The 22,430-nt window shown below is 42.0% G+C and overlaps 1 protein-coding gene across 1 annotated transcript in view; it reads left to right on the top strand.

Annotated features, from left to right (window-relative positions):
- DOCK2 (dedicator of cytokinesis 2) overlaps positions 1-21,260 on the top strand; it is a 1,423,644-nt gene extending 1,402,384 nt beyond the window's left edge. Inside the window, exon 54 of the mRNA XM_075599153.1 lies at positions 21,128-21,260. Coding sequence (XP_075455268.1) covers positions 21,128-21,202 — 75 coding nt within the window. The 3' untranslated portion in view covers positions 21,203-21,260. The remainder of the gene's footprint in view (positions 1-21,127) is intronic.
- Positions 21,261-22,430: the final 1,170 nt, after the last annotated feature.

Genomic DNA, 22,430 nt, shown 5'->3' with positions numbered 1-22,430 from the left:
CTGCAGAGACCGCAGTAAGAGTACACCATTGTACTCCAACGTTACTGGCTACCAGAGACTTTAATCTTCTGTGCTGAGTGCCTGAAAGTGGGACATATGACCGGGTGATCGAGTGGTCTTGCTGGACGCTGCGGAATACTCACCCTTTACTATCACTAATATATATCTTTGATATACTTCACTATTAGCGTTTTGCACTGTTTTTTTGTGTCTTTATCTCTTAGTTCGTGAGAGTGTTTTGAGCCACTCTTTTATTTAGCAGCAGACGCTACACCAACGGTTTTGTATGGTTTAATCATTATTTATCACTTCCAAAGTGGGGTTGAACTTTGAGTGATTAAAAGTTATTTACTTTTATCACCAAGGACTAATTTTATGGTGTATGATTTAGAAATTGTCTTTAATACGATTGAGTGTTTTTTGGGTTGCGCACTTTTTTCTGTTTAACCTACACCCTGCACCTACACACCCTCCCCTACCTGTCTCCCAGCTTCAACTTACTCTTCCTGTGCAGAGCGCAACAATGTATATCTCCTTCAGGGGAAGCTGTCTGTCCCATTGTCTCCCTGGCGTCAGCTGGGCTCCAGCCCCTGAGGCTGCTGGGAGTTGTAGTTCTCCATTACCCTCTTTAGCATTGGGGCTGCGTGCACGATCTCTACTGCGCATGGGTGAATCTATAATGGCTGCCGCCACACTCAACTGTGCATGCGCGACTCTGAGCAGACCCTGAGCTACGGAGCACCACTCTGCCTATTCCGCGATCGCTCTGCGCATGTGCGAACCTTCGCGCATGCGCACACAAAACATGGCGGCGCACTGCGGAGGGATCTAAGCCAGACTGCCCTAGGTTCAAACTTTGTGTCATTGTTAGCAGAGTCAGTGACTTTACTCACTGAGCCAGTCCTTCAGCCCCTATATGAGCTATTCATCAGCTACAGTGCAATGAAAACTGGTAAACAAATAGAAATACCCTAATAAATAATAATTGTGAAACATTCTGGCTGCAGCAACGGTTATTTCCACCATTCTCCTGGGGAAAGTTGATACTATTAAATATATAAATATACAATATTGTGTATTTTTTTAGCTCATTAAAGATTGAGTACTTGTAATTGTATTCAGTGGAGTAGCTTGATACGGATTGCTCCATCTGATTCATTGCTAGTCCAGGGTAATTTTTGGCACTATCTATGGTGGAAGATGATATGGCAAAGGGACTTCTGGAGTAAATAGGCAATCATCTTGAGGCCTCTCATTATAAAAGTTGGGTACACACTACAGGTACGCCCTCTGGCCAAGATTACCTTACCAACTGGCATGGCATCAGATATGTGTTAAAATCTGAAGCATAAGATAACTAAGCATGTGGAAGGGTGTCACAAGATTTTGTTTCTCCCACCTTAAAATAACTTCTACAAGATGCCGACATACCAGATGCACCATTTGATTCGGAGGATCCATGAGACTCCGAGTGTAAAAGATTAGATAGATTAATTTATCTTCTACGTTATCACCCAATTCTGAGTTCTCGGATTCCAGAAGATTGGAAAGTTCAGAACTTCTGTGCACCCGGACTACCACTATTATTCAGTCCATTGGCAGTATCCCAAGTCCAGTAAGAAAGAACTTAAATTAGGTGACTTTTTCCCTACCTCAGATATCTTTGAAATGACGCTATACAAACCCATACATTTGGAAGCAAACTTGGCAGTGAGATCTCTTTTTCTATCAGATCTAGGATCTGTGGATCTGGTACACTTTCACCAGATCCACCACTTTGAATGAAAGGTCTTCTCGTCAATGATCATAGTGCAGTTTTGGGGTCCACTGGGCCATATCCAATTGTGTACTGACTAAGGCACGGGTGACATCCAGAATTTGTAGCTTCACCTAAACTGACGTACTGGGATACCATCTGTAAGGGAGGTTTGGGTAGTCAAGTACAAGTGGGTATACTGATCTCTCTTATACATACCCAACACAGAAGTTTCTCCTTTACAAGAATGTGAAGCCCATTCCAATCTTTATGGTGGTAAGTGACAAAAGCTCTTATTGCTGATTTGAGGGCACAATTAACCCTTTCTGAACAGTACATTTGTCATTACTTCCATCAGTGATTAAGATCTGTAGATCCCCATGCAGTGGGAACAGTTCATTCATCCACTTACCTACTGCATTTTGGGCTGCTGTCTGTCGAGTAGGGAAGATTTCCATCCATTTTGTGAAATTGTCCATAAAAAGGAAAACATTTATTTTAATCCATTCGGTAAGAGACCTTTTACCACTGCCATCATGTGAAGTGAATGTAGTGACTTGATAGGCACCATCAATCTCACAGGATCAATCCCCATCATCCGTTTGAAGCTTTTGAAGTTGCACTTTATCCTGTTAGCCGGATATCGCCATACGGGCAGAAAAACATATAAAGCTCTGTATAGTAAGAAATCACGGCCTTTACTATCTTCTGGTAAACAGTTTTGGGAGAGTGTGATGGTAGGAACAGCCTGGGACACATATTAAAGGTTAAGCCTGCTGGTTGCCCCTACCCGTCAAGATGGCTGACTATGTTGTAGGTTCATGTGGTCATCTTATTGTAGCCAAAATGGTTGACAGTCGGAATACTATGTTCCACTATAAGACTGTTTATTTCCTCCTTGTGCATTTTGTAATGCTCCAATCTGTGGTGGGTTGGTGGTTCACTTACCCAGCCAGCACACAATGAAGCCTGGGTCTGCAACCTAATTTGAACTAGATGAAGTACATGGGAATACAGAGTAAGTGGGGGAGGGAGTGGACTCTGGTCGGGAGAACATGTACTTGAAAAGCAATGCCATTGTTGATCCCAGACTCTGAAGCACCTATCTCTGAGGGAGATATCGGGCAGACACTGTGATCCGAGGCCTGGGACCTAGCCCCGTTGGCTCGATTCCCATTATTTTGAATTTCCCACTCTCCTTAAGCCCACCTCTGCGCTCTCCTAAAGCGCTGGCACCTCTTACGGCCCTGATTGGTCCATCTCAGGCGAGCCATCACTCTCTGATTGCCCACTGAAGACAATGTCATCACTGATTGGTCGGCACCTGGTCTTCTATGGTTTCAGATGGAGGGCGGGAAAGTAGGTAAGCCGATCAGAGCTCCAAATAGTAGTCTGAGGTTCATAGCTAGTCTCAGTGTTAGAGACTTGCGAGGGATTTGAACCTGCAAGTAAGTGGCTATTATCCCAAGGTACAGGGATACCTTGAGGCGAACGGATCCTTGAAGACATCCTGGGGAAGATAGCTATGGTATCTCCCAGCAACTAGCGAGCTAGAAGTCCCCCCGATAACCCTCGGTTTGGTGAGATTAAGATTGTTTTGGGGATTGTGTTGCTCCTGTTGGTTACCCAAAAATCCCTCTATATTCAGAAAACGATGGTATCCCTCTCCCACTCTCCCGTGATCAGTGGAGTCAAACCGGAACACATACACAAAAAGGAAGCGCTAAAAAGGAAAAAACATCAGTCAAAATTTAAAAACTTTATAAATTGACTCAATATTACATAAAAATCACTAATATATTACATGATATAATAAAAAAGATCCGAATAGATCTAAGACCCACACAGTCTATGCACTAAAGAAGTATTCCCAAATCACAACCCCCTCAGAACTGTAGAGGGAAACATTCAGGGTGAAAAAAGAGATGTTCCTGCTTACATATGAAAAGGAACACACCCCGTGCAAGACTGGTGAGCATCCGCAGCTGGCTGGGCTTCCGTCGTCAGGTATATACTCCTGAAGAAGCGTCATATGACGTGAAATGCGTAGAGGTTACACCATCACGCAGTGGGGAGCGGACGTGATGACGGAAGCCCAGCCAGCTGCGGATGCTCACCAGTCTTGCACGGGGTGTGTTCCTTTTCATATGTAAGCAGGAACATCTCTTTTTTCACCCTGAACTTTTCCCTCTACAGTTCTGACGGGGTTGTGATTTGGGAATACTCCTTTAGTGCATAGACTGTGTGGGTCTTAGATCTATTAGGATCTTTTTATTATATCATGTAATATATTTTTGTGATTTTTATGTACTATTGAGTCAATTTATAAAGTTTTTCAATTTTGACTGATGGTTTTTCCTTTTTGCGCTTCCTTTTTGTGTATATGAAACCCACGTACATGCAATGAATATACAAAATACAGACGAAATAAACACTTACTGGGGATGAAATCTAGTCTCAAATAGTTGCAGGGCGCCTGCTTCGGAAGGCTTACCCTGACCGGGAAATCCCTCCCGGCTTCCTCCTCCTCTTTTCGGCTAAAAACCCTAGTCGCGACCGCTATGTTCTAAAATGAGAACTTGGACCTGGTCTTACTTAGTCTCTGCGGGGCAGGCTTTCCTAGCTCCAAAAATGAAGCCGGCTGTAACAGAGCAACTTTGAAAAGCCCGCGCTCGCTTCACCGATAAGCCACTGGATGGTCTGGTTCTCTAATTCGCCAGCTCCTTATATAACTTCCGCTGAGCTATCTTCAGCATGGAAGTTGGAGAAAGCGACCAATCAGAGCGTAGAAATTCCCTCCCACTAGCCAATAGGAAAAGGGTCTCGTCCTTTGGCTGACGTCGGAGGGGGAGGCGTGCCAAGCCGGCTCGAAAGCCGGGTGAGTGGGAAATATGGATTAGCCTTTGGGAAACGCACCATCTTCCCTTAGCTAACCCATTGCCTCCCAGGCAGGATCCAACAAATCTGGCAGACTCAAAAGGTGTCCCACAGGATGCCCTTTGTTCTCTGGACCTGGCAACTCACCCTTCCTCGCCCACAAAAACGGTTTTGTCACCTCTGGACATCCTCCCTCCTTTGAACTCTGATGTCTATGCAGATATCTCGGCACCTATGTGGATGCTCGGGCTGACTGCACAGATATTTATAGAAAATGCACCAAACACAATAAAATATGTTTTAATACAGAATATGTAAAACATACAGGACACCTGCAAGCTCATATTGAACCCCCAAAATAACCACAACATATATATAAGCATATAGGTGTCACAGAGGAGTGCTACTGAGCATGGCGATATATATTTAAAACCAGAGACAGAACATGAAACACAGACAGAGCTCAGTGCACATCCAGTGAAACCTATACACGGCACAGTGCCTAAATATATATGTATAGATATGTATTAAATAAAATGGTCTTTTAGTTTAACATTTTGGCCAAAGTGTTGTAAACCCCTGAGCCACTACACGACAGACCACATCTCAAGGGTCCCTAACACTGATATAAATTCTTAATAACCTGTGCATTACCTGGAAGAATGATTTATAATAAATCTGTCAAAATTAGTTGCATAGTTCTAAGTCAGATTGAAGCTTTTATTAACCTGTACATTACCAGGAAAAGCACTCTGTATTAGATTTGTCACAATCATACTGCAAGCAAGCAAGTTCCCCTGAGAGTGGAAGATGCTATGGAGTGAGCTTTTAACCATTTAAATGTGGGAGGGGGTGAGCTTCAACAAGATAGGAAGAGCCACCTTCCAATCAGCTAAGACCAGCTGAACAAGATTTGTAAAACATACAGGACACCTGCAAGCTCATATTGACAGATTTATTATAAATCATTCTTCCTGGTAATGCGCAGGTTATTAAGAATTTATATTAGTGTTAGGGACCCTTGAGATGTGGTCTGCCAACACTTTGGCCAAAATGTTAAACTAAAAGACCATTTTATTTAATAGATATCTCTACATATATATTTAGGCACTGTACCGTGTATAGGTTTCATTGGATGTGCACTGAGCTTTGTCTGTGTGTCATGTTCTGTCTCTGGTTTTAAATTAATACAGAATATGAGTTGGGGGGGGGACCCATACCTATGAGGCAAATGGGTCTGGGATATCTGGGCTCAAAAGCCAGGCGTCTGGGGGACACTGAGCAGTCTCCCGGTTTTATTCAACCCGCGTACCGGCAAATCATGCCTGCACGCTGGGGAGAATTAGGGGACTACCGGTAACTTTGGCCCCCGAACTCCTGCAATCAAAATAACTGCATTTGTACCCAAATATCCCACCTAAACTTATACTTCTGAAGTTTCATGTTTCTGGGGAAAGGGGAACTGCGAATGTGGAAAAACAGGGCATACTTTGACTTTTACAGTTTACATTACATGGTCTCTGGCTTACTGTATGGTGCTAGTTAGCTGCCAAGGACCCACGGTTTTCAGTGGGTAACCGGTCAGGCTTAACCTTTATTATGCAGACCAGCTACCCCCTACCATCACAGTGGCCTCGTAGCATTGTCCCCAATAGCAACTAAATATGTAAATAGGGTTTGTGGATCACACAATTAAATACTAGGAGAACGCTGAATGTATATACTAAGAGTGCACTCTTTCGCTGGTGCATTGAAAGTAATTAGTAGTTTTTCCTCTGCTACAATTGTTTTGAACGTTTTTTTCAGTCAGGAGATTTTAGTAAAGAACCCCATACGTCCAATTTTGACTTGTTTGTCAGTTTGAGATTCATGGCAAATTCCAGCGAGGTCTGTTAATTCAGGTTTATTTTTATTAAAGAACCAATCCATGCAAGTTATTTTTTTTGCCCCCCCCCTCTCTCTTTCCCCTCCATCTTCCCTCTCTCTTTCCCCTCTCTCTCTCTTCCCCCTCTCTTTCCACCTTTCTCCCCTCTCTCTCTCTCTCTCTCTCTCTCTCTCTCTCTCTCTCTCTCTCTCGCTATCTCTCCCCCCTCTGCCCTCTCTCTCGCTCCCCCCTCTCTCCCCCCACTCTCTCCCTCTCTTTCTCCCTTCCCCCTCCCTCTCTTCCCTCTTCCATCCCTCTAACCTTCGTCCTCTCCTCCCCTCTATCTCCCCCCCTCCTCTCTCTCTCTTCTCTCCCCCATCTCTCTCCCCCTCCCTCTCTATCCCCTCCCTCCCCCTTCCTCCCTCCCTATCCCCTCCCCCTCTCTCTCTTTCTCTCTCCCTCCCTTTCCCCTCCCCCAGGTCCGTAACTACCCCCTCCAAGCCCTTATCTCCTTCCCTCCCCCACTCAACCCCCCAAAACCCATATCTCGATCATCCCCCTTCAGGGACCCCCAGAGGGGATTAAGGGGAGGAGGACCTGCTCCTTAAATTTTGTCCTGAGCCTCAAGATTTCTGTTGGCGGCCCTGCATAAGACACCTTCCGATGGTGGAAAGCGCCCTGTTACTCACTTGAATATGCTATAAGCAGTCAAACTGCTTAGTAAATATGGGCCTAGGTCTTTAAAAAGTCGCACGAAGCCGATTATAATATATTACTTTGTTTTGTTGATTTTTAGATTATTTATGGTTTGTTTTTAATTATGAAAAAAAGTTATTGCTTGGGCAACAGGGATGACAAGAGGACATGAAATGATGGCTGCTGTGCTCCTGTTTTCCACATGAGGTCACTGTTAACACAAACATACTGTAGAATGTAGATACAAACAAGATTAGAAATTGTATGAAAATGTGGAAGGATAACCTCCTGTGGCGCTGAGGCAAGGATAGGAATATGGTTGTGGATAAAGTTCTTCTCTTAGGCTAATACCTCAAGATAGGAAGACAAGATATACAGAAAACACTGCAATAGTGCATTACCTGGGGACACAATTGTAAAGAGAGCAATTTAATATAAAACAATTAATTATAAAACAATTGAACCAAACATTGTATAATGCAATATAAAAAACTTTCATGTGCTTGTGCACTTGGAAGATGAAACTTGCTCCGCCTTGATAAAAATTGAAATCCTACTCACCAAAGGTGACTAGGACATGCACATTGGTTTAAGGGTCTTTTCGCCAATTATACCGCTCGCCGTGGGGTGAAATAAGCCAGTCACTGGGGGAGGATCTCCTTCTATACTCGGAGTCTGCTTGCTGCCAGAGTCTGGTCGATCGGCTCCTCTGCTGACGTCACCACCTGGATCTCACTGCTACGGTGTCCCTGCGATGCCAAAAAACCTCCAACGCGTTTCGAAACTCCTAATAGTGGGTTTCTTCATCAGGGATAGATGCTGCATGGGTCTGTGCTTCTATATATACCCCAGTTCATTCAATTATGGTAATTGTTAATTACTTTAGATGACACCCAGTAAAGAGTCCTCTGATAGAACATGGATGTGAATAGTTCTCTAATAGAACATGAATGTAAATAGCATCAAAAGGTAACAGAAGGTAAACAAATTTAAATGATTTTAAATATAATTGCAATATTAATCAATATTGAATCATGGATGCCCAGATTACGGTTCATAATTTATAGGGGGAAAGGAATAAAACCATCCTTCATAATAGACACTAATTAAATGAAGTGTAGAACAACCGTACCTGTGCTAATAAGTCAATGTATCAATACATCAATACAATACAATTTGCTACAACTTATACAGCGATACTGTCACGGCTGTGTTCGCCACAAACCTGGGTCGGACCGCGTGGCTGAGGTGGGGTTGTAAAAGCACCGACCTTAGACCGCGCAGGCGGATCCGGATTGCGCAGTTCGTAGTCGTACGTAGCAGGATCAGGATAGGAGAAGACAGCATCGTCGGTGGACACGCCAGGGTCAGGACTGGAGACATCAGGGTAAACGTTGTTCAAGCAGGAGTTCGGCAACAGGTAGTCAGTAGAGCCCCGCTTCAGCTTAGGAGCGTGGGAGTGGCTTCTGCGCGTGTGGCGACCATGGCTCATGGTACTGGTCTCAGGAGGTGGTAGACAGACCAGAGTAGCACACCGCCTAGCTGCACTGGTAAACCAGTGCTTCAGCCCAAGAGTCCTGAGCGGGCTGGGGAATCCTCCGTTTCAGCGCAGGAACCAGGACACGGCCTCTCTAGATTAGGGAAAGAGTAGGCCCCAGGAACCAGGAAGCTGAAGATACACAGGGAAACCTCCGCTTCAGTGCAGGAAACCAGGAGGCTGAAGACGCAGGGGAATCCTCCGTTTCAGCGCAGGAACCAGGACACGGCCTCTCTAGATTAGGGAAAGAGTAGGCCCCAGGAACCAGGAAGCTGAAGATACACAGGGAAACCTCCGCTTCAGTGCAGGAAACAGGAACAGACCGCTGCGTGAATATAGCAGCCGGTCACAGGAAACAAGGAGCTGAAGTAACAAGGAGAGTACTCAGCTTCAGCACAGGAAACAGGAACTGACCGCTGCAATAGACTAGCAGCCGGTAACAGGAACCAGGGAGCTGAAGACAACAAGGAGAGTACTCGGCTTCAGCACAGGAACAGACCGCTGCGTGACACTAGCAGCCGGTCTCAGGAACCAAGGAGACAGACAAGACAAGGCTTATGGCAGAACACAGAGACATCCAGGAAGGACTATGCTCGGCAGGGAGCATTGTGGGAAAGCAGTACTTAAAGGTCAGAGAACCAATGGCAGAAGGGGCGTGTGGCAGTATTGCTTTGGTGAGTGAATCCAGGCTGCAGTAAATATCAGGGGAAGTGTTCCAGGACTGCACCTGTCTGCAAGGTAGGGCAAACAGTAAACCGAGGAGCGGATTCCTTACAGTACCCCCCCCCCCCTTCACGTGAGACCTCCGGGCGAACAAGACCACTCATAGAGTTGGGGGACCAGGAGTTGTTCCTGAACCGTCTAGGATTGGTGTTAGAGTCATGGTCCAGAGACTCGTGGTCACTCCTTTGTGTACCCCCACTCCCCAGAGAGAACTGCGGCCAGATAGGGCCATCCATGGGTCTCGGGGACATCGAGTTGTTCCTAAAGTTTTTTTGGCGGAAAGGGGATCCGTAAACGAGCAGTTCCTTGGTGAGTACTGTTCTAGGATATGAGAGTGGTGGTAGAGATATCATTGGTACATGGCTCGCCCCGCGAAATGGCTTGGGAATCCAAGGCTGTGAAGAACCAGAGGGTACTGGAGCAGAAACGGCAGAAGAACCCCCACTGGGAACCCAGTTTATAGTAATGGGACCAGAATTTAGGATAAGCGGCCTTGATAGTTGATCGAATATACCAGGACGACCTTCGGGACAGACAAAGTCTTGGCTGACCTCTGCATGTAGGAATTTGAGAGGGACTTCTCCTCCAGAGGTCTCCCAGGTAGTGGTCAGCGAGGGTATAGGGAGGGTGGGAGCATTTCTCGGTATTGGTATGGAAGGTGACAGGGCAAGCAGTAAACCAGACATAGAGACCGAAATCTTGGGATACGTACAGAGTAGTTCCAACTCAAAGGAAATAACAGGGGCAACAGAAGGTTCCGAGGGGGAAAACCATGGTTTCACAGAGGCAGAGAAGCACTCAGCAGTGGAGCTCCCAAATACTGGGCAACCCTCAGTGGGAGATAGTATTGTCTGGGGAGTAGGAATAGGCTTTGGGGCTTTAATATCAGAAACTTGAGAATCAGGCAGAGCAAGGGTAGCGGAGGGAGGGGAGCTAACCTCAGAAGCTGAAGTCTGTACTTCAGTGACATGGAGGCTCGGAATCCATAACAGAAACATCTCGCAAAGCATTGGTACCGATAGGAGAACTAGCGTCAGGAGCTGGTGCCTGGGAATCAGTGACTGGTAATGGGAGAGTAATGATGGGAGTTAAAGAGACAATAAGCGGTAAGTTGGAACCGTGGAAACTCACAATAGCAGAAACCTTTGAAGTAAAAGGAGTCTTATCCAAAACTGCAAGGGCCCTAACAACAGGGGTGCTTGTCATGACAAAAACAGATTTAGGCGTGTTTACTAGTGCAAAAATTCTGATAACGGGACTCCTAGCCAGTGGTGAGGGTGTCAGGGTTTGACTAGTGAGAAGATCAGATATAGTGATAAGTGACTTAGAATCAATCACTGAGGTTCTATGTTTGCTGGACATGTGTGAGAAAGTACCCTTTAAGACAGGAATTTTAATTTTTACCCCGAGTAACCCAACGGTTGCTGGAGCACGTTTAGCTGCAGTGCTGAGGGACTGAGGTTTAGCAAGGGCAGTAAAACTAAATAGCTCAGATTTAAACACCAGGACTTGTAATATAGGCAGGGTGGTCTCAGACTGTACTAAGGGGGTAACAACAGATATGCTGATCCCTGGAGGGTTTGCATGGGCAGAGAAATCAGGGGAACTAACAGCAAGGACGACCTCTATAGAAAGAGATTCTGAATCTGAAGGGAGGTTTTTACCTCTCCGAGTATCAGGGCCAGCAAGGCAAATTTCAGAGAGAGGGGAAACTGTGTACAGGCTTCTAGCTAGCACATATGAAAAAGCGTCACTTTTGAGTGAAAACAGTGTGTCAGCAAACCCTCCTGGGAACACCACATGAACCCCAGGAGGGGCATACTGACCACTGTACGGTTTTAACCCTAAGCTTTGAGAAGGGGAGAACACAGACAGTACACGGGGGGTAATCATAACTGTACTGGTCTCTGAAGTGGGTATTTGGTAAGGAGTGTCTGGGAAACCAGAAATGACTGCAGATTCCACAACGTGGGGACTATGTGCTGAAGCAGGGATCATCGCTCTCTGGGTGACAGACTGGTTCAGCGAAGTACACAGGAATGGGAACTCTGCGACCAAGCTTAGGGAAAAACTTGGTAACTGAATACATTTAACTGGAAACAGAACTTTAGCCGAAGTTTCAGGGGGCGCAGCAGCTGAGACTTGAGCTGAAGCAGGGGTTTTATAGCAAAAACTAACTAAGGATTCAGCAACCTTGGGGAAGTCATTTAATGCAACCTCTGCTGTAGGACTTGGGGACACATTCTCTGAGGCTAGAACGAAGGCATTCGCTTGGAGGCAGCAAGAATTTATAGGAGTTAATGCAGACAGTACCAGAGAGTAGAACACAGAGAGTTTTTCCTCTGTAATAGGTGAGACAAGGGATTTTTCCTCTGGACTAGGGACGTGACCATGGCTGGCGGAGAACAGGGGGTTACCAAAGGGGACTCAGAGAGCTGCCCCACAGGGGTTAATACAGGAATGACCCTGGGAACAAAACTTAGAAATTCAAACTGAGTACGTGGAGGTAGGAGGGATTCGTTCTCTGACAGGGAAGGCATATAGAACTGCCTAGCAGGGGTTAAAGCAGGAAAAACTTCAAGGGCTGAAAAGGGAGATTCAGAGTTAGGAATAGAGGGAAAAGGGGACTTGTTCTCGGATACTAGAGCCTTAGTGTTGGCTAGAGAAATATACGTATATTCCAGGGGAACCTCACAGGACTGATCAGCAGGGGTTAACGTAGACGTATCATTGGTGTCAGAGTACCCGGGTGTACAATCAGGGCTAGGGACCGTGGCAGCTTCTACGTTAGGGGGCAGTGATAGTGGGTCAGTTTGGTCATTTCCTGGAGAGGGAGATACGTCCCCAGGTTTAGCGACAGGACTGGCAGCACAGGTGGACTGCCAAGCGGCAGCGTAGCTGGCGAGGAGAGGGTCCTGTTCCTTTATGCAAATGTCCAAAGTCTGGGAAAGTACACGGAGTGTGTCTTGAGCATGAACCAACATGAAGAGAGGGTCCTGTTGTACTACGGAAATGTCCAATGATAAGGCCAAGGCAAAGAGTATATCTTGGGCGTTGGCAAGTTTGATAGGATTCACATTATCCCAGGTTAAAGGGGAACCAGGGGAGCAAACACAAGCGGCCAGAGACCGTTTTAAGTCCTTGAGGCAGTAAGTATTAATAATGAGATTGTTACGGCATTGTCTTTGCAACGGGGTTAAACCTTCATACATAATCTGTTCTTCAATCAGGGGTAGTATTTCGCACAGATGCTGGTTTTCAAACTGGGACTGGTCTACAGGCCGGGACAGGATTTCAGACAGAAACTTACCAACCCTCACCACAGGGCGGTCCGAGTTTGTGGGGCCGAGCATACTGTCACGGCTGTACTCGCCACAAACCTGGGTCGGACCGCGTGGCTGAGGTGGGGTTGTAAAAGCACCAACCTTAGACCACGCAGGCGGATCCGGATTGCGCAGTTCATAGTCGTACGTAGCAGGATCAGGATAGGAGAAGACAGCATCGTCGGTGGACACGCCAGGGTCAGGACTGGAGACATCAGGGTAAACGTTTTTCAAGCAGGAGTTCGGCAACAGGTAGTCAGTAGAGCCCCACTTCAGCTTAGGAGCGCGGGAGTGGCTTCTGCGCGTGCGGCGACCATGGCCCATGGTACTGGTCTCAGGAGGTGGTAGACAGACCAGAGTAGCACACCTCCTAGCTGCACTGGTAAACCAGTGCTTCAGCGCAAGAGTCCTGAGCAGGCTGGGGAATCCTCCGTTTCAGCGCAGGAACCAGGACACGGCCTCTCTAGATTAGTGAAAGAGTAGGCCTCAGGAACCAGGAAGCTGAAGATACACAGGGAAACCTCCGCTTCAGTGCAGGAAACCAGGAGGCTGAAGACGCAGGAGAATCCTCCGTTTCAGCGCTGGAACCAGGACACGGCCTCTCTAGATTAGGGAAAGAGTAGGCCCCAGGACCCAGGAAGCTGAAGATACACAGGGAAACCTCCGCTTCAGTGCAGGAAACAGGAACAGACCGCTGCGTGAATATAGCAGCCGGTCACAGGAAACAAGGAGCTGAAGTAACAAGGAGAGTACTCAGCTTCAGCACAGGAAACAGGAACTGACCGCTGCATGAGACTAGCAGCCGGTCACAGGAACCAGGGAGCTGAAGACAACAAGGAGAGTACTCGGCTTCAGCACAGGAACAGACCGCTGCGTGACACTAGCAGCCGGTCTCAGGAACCAAGGAGACAGACAAGACAAGGCTTATGGCAGAACACAGAGACATCCAGGAAGGACTATGCTCGGCAGGGAGCATTGTGGGAAAGCAGTACTTAAAGGTCAGAGAACCAATGGCAGAAGGGGCGTGTGGCAGTATTGCTTTGGTGAGTGAATCCAGGCTGCAGTAAATATCAGGGGAAGTGTTCCAGGACTGCACCTGTCTGCGAGGTAAGGCAAACAGTAAACCGAGGAGCGGATTCCTTACAGATACACAACAAAATACATCAAAATCAGACGATCTAATGCTTGAATATAAATATGCAAATACAAAGAGCAATATATATTTTTAACAACATATATAGTTATCAACATATATTTAAACAACAAATTGCTTAGCACCTATTGAAGAGACAATATATATCAGGTAGGAACCATAAGAGAATAACTTACAATGTACTATTTATCACAGTGTTGTGTTATTATAAATAAATAATATAGTGAATTTATCTTAATGAATTATTACAATATTATTAGTTATAAGTGTGAATATTAAAATAAAATTAATATAAATTGAATAATTAATATAAAAGGGTGAAATTAAATAAACTTAAATAAAATTAAAATAAAAATAAAACGAACTTAATGATATTTAGCAGGCAAATACATATGGTGAACAGTGACAATCAGAAGTGTGATACTTTTAACACTTGTCGGCAGACAAAACCACTGTTCATTTATAATATTATTTAAGGAAAGCTGATAGGTCAAATTCAATGTTTAACCCCTGTGGACTGAGCGTTTTTAATTCAAAAATCCTAAATGATTCTCTTTTGGAGATGAGATTCAATTTATCTCCTCCTCGCTTGCAGAATGTGGGACATTCGATGGCATGGCATTTCAGTCCTGCTGGACTTTGTGCATGTTTTATTTTAAAGTGGAGAGATACATTATGGGACTCTAAGCCCCTTTTAATATTGTATATGTGCTCCCCTAATCTTCTTTGCAGTGTTCTACCCATGCGGCCCACATACTGTAGGCCGCACGGACATTCCAAGAGATATATAACAAACTGACTATGACAATTTATTAATGCCTGATGGGATACTCTTTCTGTGTAATGTTGGATATGCACTTTTCCGTTTTAATACTATGCTGACAAGCTATACATTTTGAACATGGGAAATATCCCTTAATTATATCTCCTATTTTTAATGAATTCCTACTGAAGGGACAACTTGGTGACAATTTTATTTTGAGATTATTTGCTTTCCTGAAATATATTTCTGGTTTCTCTTTCAGATATCTCTTCAGAATGTCATCTTGCCTTAGAAGATTCCAGTATTTACCAAAGGTTTTAATTATCTGTGGAGCCAGGGAGTTGTACTGTGTAATAAATGCCACTGTGTCTATCATGTTGTCATTTCTCTCTTTTGGTTTATATTCCAATAAATCAGACCTTGTCATAACTTTTACTGTCTCAATGGCTCTATCCAACTGGTGTCTGTTGTAGTCACAATCAGTAAACCTTTGTTTTAGATCCTGTGCCTGTGCATCAAATATTAGGGGGTCTGAACAATTACGTTTGATTCTAACCAGCTGTCCTTTAGGGATATTCCTAATCCAATTTGGATTATGGTGACTGCTGGCTAGGAGGTAATTGTTTGCTTGAACCGGTTTATAATATGTTTTTGTTTGTAAAACATTATTTTCAATGTATAGCTGAAGGTCCAAAAATTCTATACAATTCTTACTTTCCTTAAATGTAAATTTAAAATTTCTATCATTGCAATTTAGATGTAATTTGAACCTCTCCAACTCACATGGAGTCCCTCTCCATATGAATATGGCGTCATCTATGTAGCGCCGCCATAGGACCACATTCACCCCAGCTCTATATCGGACCAGATGACATCATCCTCCCACTTACCCATATATAGGTTTGCGTAGCTGGGAGCGAATTTGGTACCCATGGCGGTGCCACATATCTGTAGATAAAATTGTTCCATGAATAGGAAGTAATTGTGCCTTAGAATGAAATTGATGGATTCCATTAGAAATTTCACCAGTTCAGTAAACATTGATTTATCTTGCTCAAAAGTAGATGCAATTGCTTCACAACCTTTCTCGTGTGATTACAGTGTAAAGTGATGTAACATCAGCTGTTACTATAATGAAATCTTGATGCCATCGAATGTCCCTCAAAACCTGCAAGATATGAGTAGTATCTCTTAAATATGAGCGCAATTTGATTACATATTGTTGCAAGTGATGGTCAATGAACTGTGATAACGATGAGGTGAGTGATCCTATACCCGATATAATTGGGCGACCAGGGGGTCTCAATAGGTCCTTATGTATTTTTGGTATCATATAAAAGATGGGAATCCTTGGATGTATATTATAAAGAAAGTCATACTCCTTATCATTTATGACACCTTCTTTTACAGCCATCTCTAATATAAATTTCAATATGTCCTGATAATGTAATGTGGGGTTACTATCTAATAAAAGATATGTGTCTTTATCCCCAATATATTTAACATCAGTAAACATAAGCTGTCAGAACATGAAAAACAGGTTTTAAGTAAAGGTTTAACCTTTACCCCAACATGTGGCCCAAATAATTTTGGGATATATATAGATGTGCAAAAATGTATTAGAAAATTAGCCTTAAAAAGGTTCTTTGCAAAAAATAAGACATCAGACAATGTAATTAGAGAAGGGGAAGAAAGACAGTTTACTAAGTTCAAACCAAGTTCAACTTTTTACCCCAAATTTGCTAGAGGCAATTTGGTAGAATCATTTGCTGAGATGGTCACAGCAGACTTGGAGAGACATATGTTGAGGGATGGAACCAGGAGAGATAATTTAAGTAAAAATGAGAAGCAGGCAATAGCACAATTGGAGAGCAATGATCAGATTGTAATAAAGTCGGCAGACAAAGGAGTGGGCATCGTGGTTATGGATGCCCCCTACTACATTGAGGAGTCAAAACGTATACTTGGGGATAAAGACACATATCTTTTATTAGATAGTAACCATTATCAGGAAATATTGAAATTTATATTAGAGGGGGCTGTAAAAGAAGGTGTCATAAATGATAAGGAGTATGACTTTCTTTATAATATACATCCAAGGATTCCCATCTTTTATATGATACCAAAAATACATAAGGAACTATTGAGACCCCCTGGTCGCCCAATTATATCGGGTATAGGATTACTCACCTCATCGTTATCACAGTTCATTGACCATCACTTGCAACAATATGTAATCAAATTGCGCTCATATTTAAGAGATACTACTCATATCTTGCAGGTTTTGAGGGACATTCGATGGCATCAAGATTTCATTATAGTAACAGCTGATGTTACATCACTTTACACTGTAATATCACACGAGAAAGGTTGTGAAGCAATAGCATCTACTTTTGAGCAAGATAAATCAATGTCTACTGAACTGGTGAAATTTCTAATGGAATCCATCAATTTCATTCTAAGGCACAATTACTTCCTATTCATGAAACAATTTTATCTACAGATATGTGGCACAGCCATGGGTACCAAATTTGCTCCCAGCTACGCAAACCTATATATGGGTAAGTGGGAGGACGATGTCATCTGGTCCGATATAGAGCTGGGGGTGAATTTGGTCCTATGGCGGCGCTACATAGATGACGTCATATTCATATGGAGAGGGACTCCATGTGAGTTGGAGAGGTTCAAATTACATCTAAATGGCAATGATAGAAATGTTAAATTTACATTTAAGGAAAGTAAGAATTGTATAGAATTTTTGGACCTTCAGCTATACATTGAAAATAATGTTTTACAAACAAAAACATATTATAAACCGGTTCAAGCAAACAATTACCTCCTAGCCAGCAGTCACCATAATCCAGAAATGACAACATGACAGACACAGTGGCATTTATTACACAGTACAACTCCCTGGCTCCACAGATAATTAAAACCTTTGGTAAATACTGGAATCTTCTAAGGCAAGATGACATTCTGAAGAGATATCTGAAAGAGAAACCAGAAATATATTTCAGGAAAGCAAATAATCTCAAAATAAAATTGTCACCAAGTTGTCCCTTCAGTAGGAATTCATTAAAAATAGGAGATATAATTAAGGGATATTTCCCATGTTCAAAATGTATAGCTTGTCAGCATAGTATTAAAACGAAAAAGTTCATATCCAACATTACACAGAAAGAGTATCCCATCAGTCATTAATAAATTGTCATAGTCAGTTTGTTATATATCTCTTGGAATGTCCGTGCGGCCTACAGTATGTGGGCCGCATGGGTAGAACACTGCAAAGAAGATTAGGGGAGCACATATACAATATTAAAAGGGGCTTAGAGTCCCATAATGTATCTCTCCACTTTAAAATAAAACATGCACAAAGTCCAGCAGGACTGAAATGCCATGCCATCGAATGTCCCACATTCTGCAAGCGAGGAGGAGATAAATTGAATCTCATCTCCAAAAGAGAATCATTTAGGATTTTTGAATTAAAAACGCTCAGTCCACAGGGGTTAAACATTGAAGTTGACCTATCAGCTTTCCTTAAATAATATTATAAATGAACAGTGGTTTTGTCTGCAGACAAGTGTTAAAAGTATCACACTTTTGATTGTCACTGTTCACCATATGTATTTGCCTGCTAAATATCATTAAGTTCGTTTTATTTTAATTTTATTTAAGTTTATTTAATTTCACCCTTTTATATTAATTATTAAATTTATATTAATTTTATATTAATATTCACACTTATAACTAATAATATTGTAGTAATTCATTATGAGAAATTCACTATATTATTTATTTATAATTACACAACACTGTGATAAATAGTACATTGTAAGTTATTCTCTTATGGTTCCTACCTGATATATATTGTCTCTTCAATAGGTGCTAAGCAATTTGTTGTTTAAATATATGTTGATAACTATATATGTTGTTAAAAATATATATTGTTCTTTGTATTTGCATATTTATATTCAAGCATTAGATCGTCTGATTTTTATGTATTTTGTTGTGTATCGCTGTATAAGTTGTAGCAAATTGTATTGTATTGATGTATTGATATATTGACTTATTAGCACAGGTACGGTTGTTCTACACTTCATTTAATTAGTGTCTATTATGAAGGAGGGTTTTATTCATTTCCCCCTATAAATTATGAACCGTAATCTGGGCATCCATGATTCAATATTGATTAATATTGCAATTATATTTAAAATCATTTAAATTTGTTTACCTTCTGTTACCTTTTGATGCTATTTACATTCATGTTCTATTAGAGAACTATTCACATCCATGTTCTATCAGAGGACTCTTTACTGGGTGTCATCTAAAGTAATTAACAATTACCATAATTGAATGAACTGGGGTATATATAGAAGCATAGACCCATGCAGCATCTATCCCTGATGAAGAAACCCACTATTAGGAGTTTCGAAACACGTTGGAAGTTTTTTGGCATCGCAGGGACACCGTAGCAGTGAGATCCAGGTGGTGACGTCAGCAGAGGAGCCAATCGACCAGACTCTGGCAGCAAGCAGACTCCGAGTATAGAAGGCGATCCTCCCCCAGTGACTGGCTTATTTCACCCCACGGCGAGCTGTATACCTGGCGAAAAGACCCTAAAACACATGTGCATGTCCTAGTCACCTTTGGTGAGTAGGATTTCAATTTTTATCAAGGCGGAGCAAGTTTCATCTTCCAAGTGCACAAGCACATGAAAGTTTTTTATATTGCATTATACAATGTTTGGTTCAATTGTTTTATAATTAATTGTTTTATATTAAATTGCTCTCTTTACAATTGTGTCCCCGGGTAATGCACTATTGCAGTGTTTTCTGTATATCTTGTCTTCCTATCTTGAGGTATTAGCCTAAGAGAAGAACTTTATCCACAACCATATTCCTATCCTTGCCTCAGCGCCACAGGAGGTTCTCCTTCCACATTTCTATATCTGGTTGGGAGATACCAGAACAACCTTTTGGGCAGCTCCAGAACTACCTTTTGGACTTTGTATCACAGGTTTTTTATATATTGTATATATTGTTAATTGTATTAATTTGTTTGCACAAGCGCTATATTGCACTTATATTTTCACCAGTTTGTGGAAATTGTATGAAACTAAATAGTCAAATGAGATTTAAGCAGCTACTCTTTGGTTTAATTACTGTAAAATGTAAGCAGCAAGACTAGAAAGCTTGCATTTTACAGACATTAAGGTGACAGAATGCGACTCATCAATTTTCTTACATTTCCAAAATATAAGAAAAAAGAAAAAAGTCTGAGTTAAACTATACCAATATATGTGATAAATAATAAATATAATATAATTAAAAAGATCAAAACAATACAAAGACCACTATTTGTAACTGCAGGGATGAAAGTGCAACTAAGTGTCCAACTGGTGGGCGATATATTTTCCAAAGAATGGAAATCACCATAGGGGTGTGCTGCAGCTTCATAGGATATTGACCATATCCACACAGATGCCTAGAACTAGAGAAGAAAAGAGGGGCATGTTTCCAATGTGTTATCCAGTATTTAGTAGCCAAATACAGTTAAAAGCATATCGTTAATGCACTCACAATGTGTATAATAATAAACAGCGTATCTGTCGGTTTTTTGACACTTGTAGAGGTGTTTTAGAGCTGTCCCATGGTCTATATACTCGCTCCGACCTTGGCCCCGCCTCCTCTGCGCGTGACCTATTTCGTTCCAACGAAGCTGATCCACAGAAAAAAGTACAATTATTGCTAGTGATTTAGAAATTGATTTTAATTGATTATCTCCAAACTCATCCTATTGCTTGAAATGATCCCTCTCTTATTGAAACAAGCATGGCAGATGGCATGGTGGAAGGTATCTTCAGCCAATGACACTAATGGACCCATTAGTATACAGTATGTCCAGTATATACAATTATCATTACTAAATGCTTTTATTAGTATGATATTAAAAAAACTTAACATAGACCACTCCTACTAATAATTAGCACTCCTAAATGCTTAGCAGTGCTTAGTAGAAAAGACTATTTTGTGGTGTTGTGACCTTACCAGTTATAAGTGCTATAAAATGATAGATTATAGCTCTTACAACAGATTGTTATCCTTTCTAGACTGTTTATTTTTTACACGCTTCCTGTCTCCACTGTCATATACGGTATTGCACAATTTGCAACCAGAGTTTAACCCAACAGGCCTCTTTTCCTTATTGCTTAAAAGTGGATTTATAGAATTTCAACCCTGAGAAAATAAGACATTCGTAGAGTCCTACAATAATTAGTATTGATGATTTTCCTTTATATTGAGCTTGTTGGAGGTAGCAAGTATATAGAAATACGAGTTTATTGTTTTAGGTTTCTTGGAAAAGTGGGGCCACATATTTAATGCATTTTAATGCATTTTAAAGTGTTTTTTAATTTTTGTTTTCTTTTTCTTGTAGCGCACTCTCAAGCCTGCTGACGATGGTAAACAGCCTACAGACCAACAAACCGAACAATTATCAATAGCCCTGTGATTTTTCCTGGAGATCAATGATGGGATAAATGTTGTCAGTTTCATAAATAGAATTGACAGTCAAAATTTTTTCTAAATGTTAAATACAACGATCCTATTTGACAGCTATAATCATGTTGGGCTAAATTCAGGAAATGGTGTTAAGCCACAAGACACCATATGGCCCATTTACTTAAATGGGCAATAAGCTGTGTCATTTATCAAAGTCTCCCAGGGCAAAACTGCGGCAAAAATACTGCACCACATTTATCAAAAGAAAATAACCCAAAGGTTTCAACAGAATTTTTTTTCTTTGTATAGTAAATCAAGTGCAATATTTTTTGCCGCAGTTTTGCAGCAGAAATACTTTGATGAATAGACACCAGCGTACAGTATCTTACAGCTTGAGATCATGTGCTGTGCTTATTTCCCTCTTGCTCTGCTCTCTGCTTCCCCCACTTGCAAAAGCAACTCTTTTAAAGCTGCAGTTCAAGCTATATCCTAGACGTGTATTTTTTTTATTTTTTAAATAAATCAGTTCTGTACTATGAGAAAATATTTTAAAATGTATTCTAATGTAACAAGCATTTTTGTTCCTATAGTAATCATATACAAAGTCACATCCCCTTCTGAAACAGCATCACATTTCTGCGCCCTGCCCACACTAGCAGTGAACCAATTGAATCTAGTGCCAGCCTGGTCACTTGATCTTCCTCTTCCTCATAGAACTTTGGCTGTCAGTGCAGCAGAAGACCAGGATGCATTTAGTGAATCCCGAACCGAATCTTCAGCGAACAATTACAGGAGACCAGATCGATCAGCAACTTAGCTAATCACTTGTCAGTGTGTAGATTGTATTGAAAAAATTTTAAAATACAAAATGACAGCTTGAACTGCAGCTTTAAGCCAGTGTAGAAATTAATGTTGATGCAACGCTTAGTAGAATTTAAGGTGTGCTTTAAGTACAGCAAAGAACACAAAGCTGTTCTTAATCACGAGAAATGTTATAAAGATGACCTCTGTTAAGAAATAAAATTAAAAAGTACACTTGATCGCTTTACTCTCGGATAGACCACCACAACGTATGTGCCTCCACTTTTTACCTACCGTTATATACATTTTTAAATCCCCTTTTCAAGAAGGAATGCTCTCATGATAACCTTTTATAAAGATGAAAATGTGTCTTTTTAGGGATTGAAATAGTCTGGTAATATCATTTCTAAAGAGAGCCAATTTTTATATATTTTTGG

The sequence above is a fragment of the Ascaphus truei genome, chromosome 5 (assembly GCF_040206685.1).
Source record: "Ascaphus truei isolate aAscTru1 chromosome 5, aAscTru1.hap1, whole genome shotgun sequence".
NCBI classification, from domain to species: domain Eukaryota; kingdom Metazoa; phylum Chordata; class Amphibia; order Anura; family Ascaphidae; genus Ascaphus; species Ascaphus truei.
This window is presented reverse-complemented; position numbering and strand designations above follow the sequence as displayed.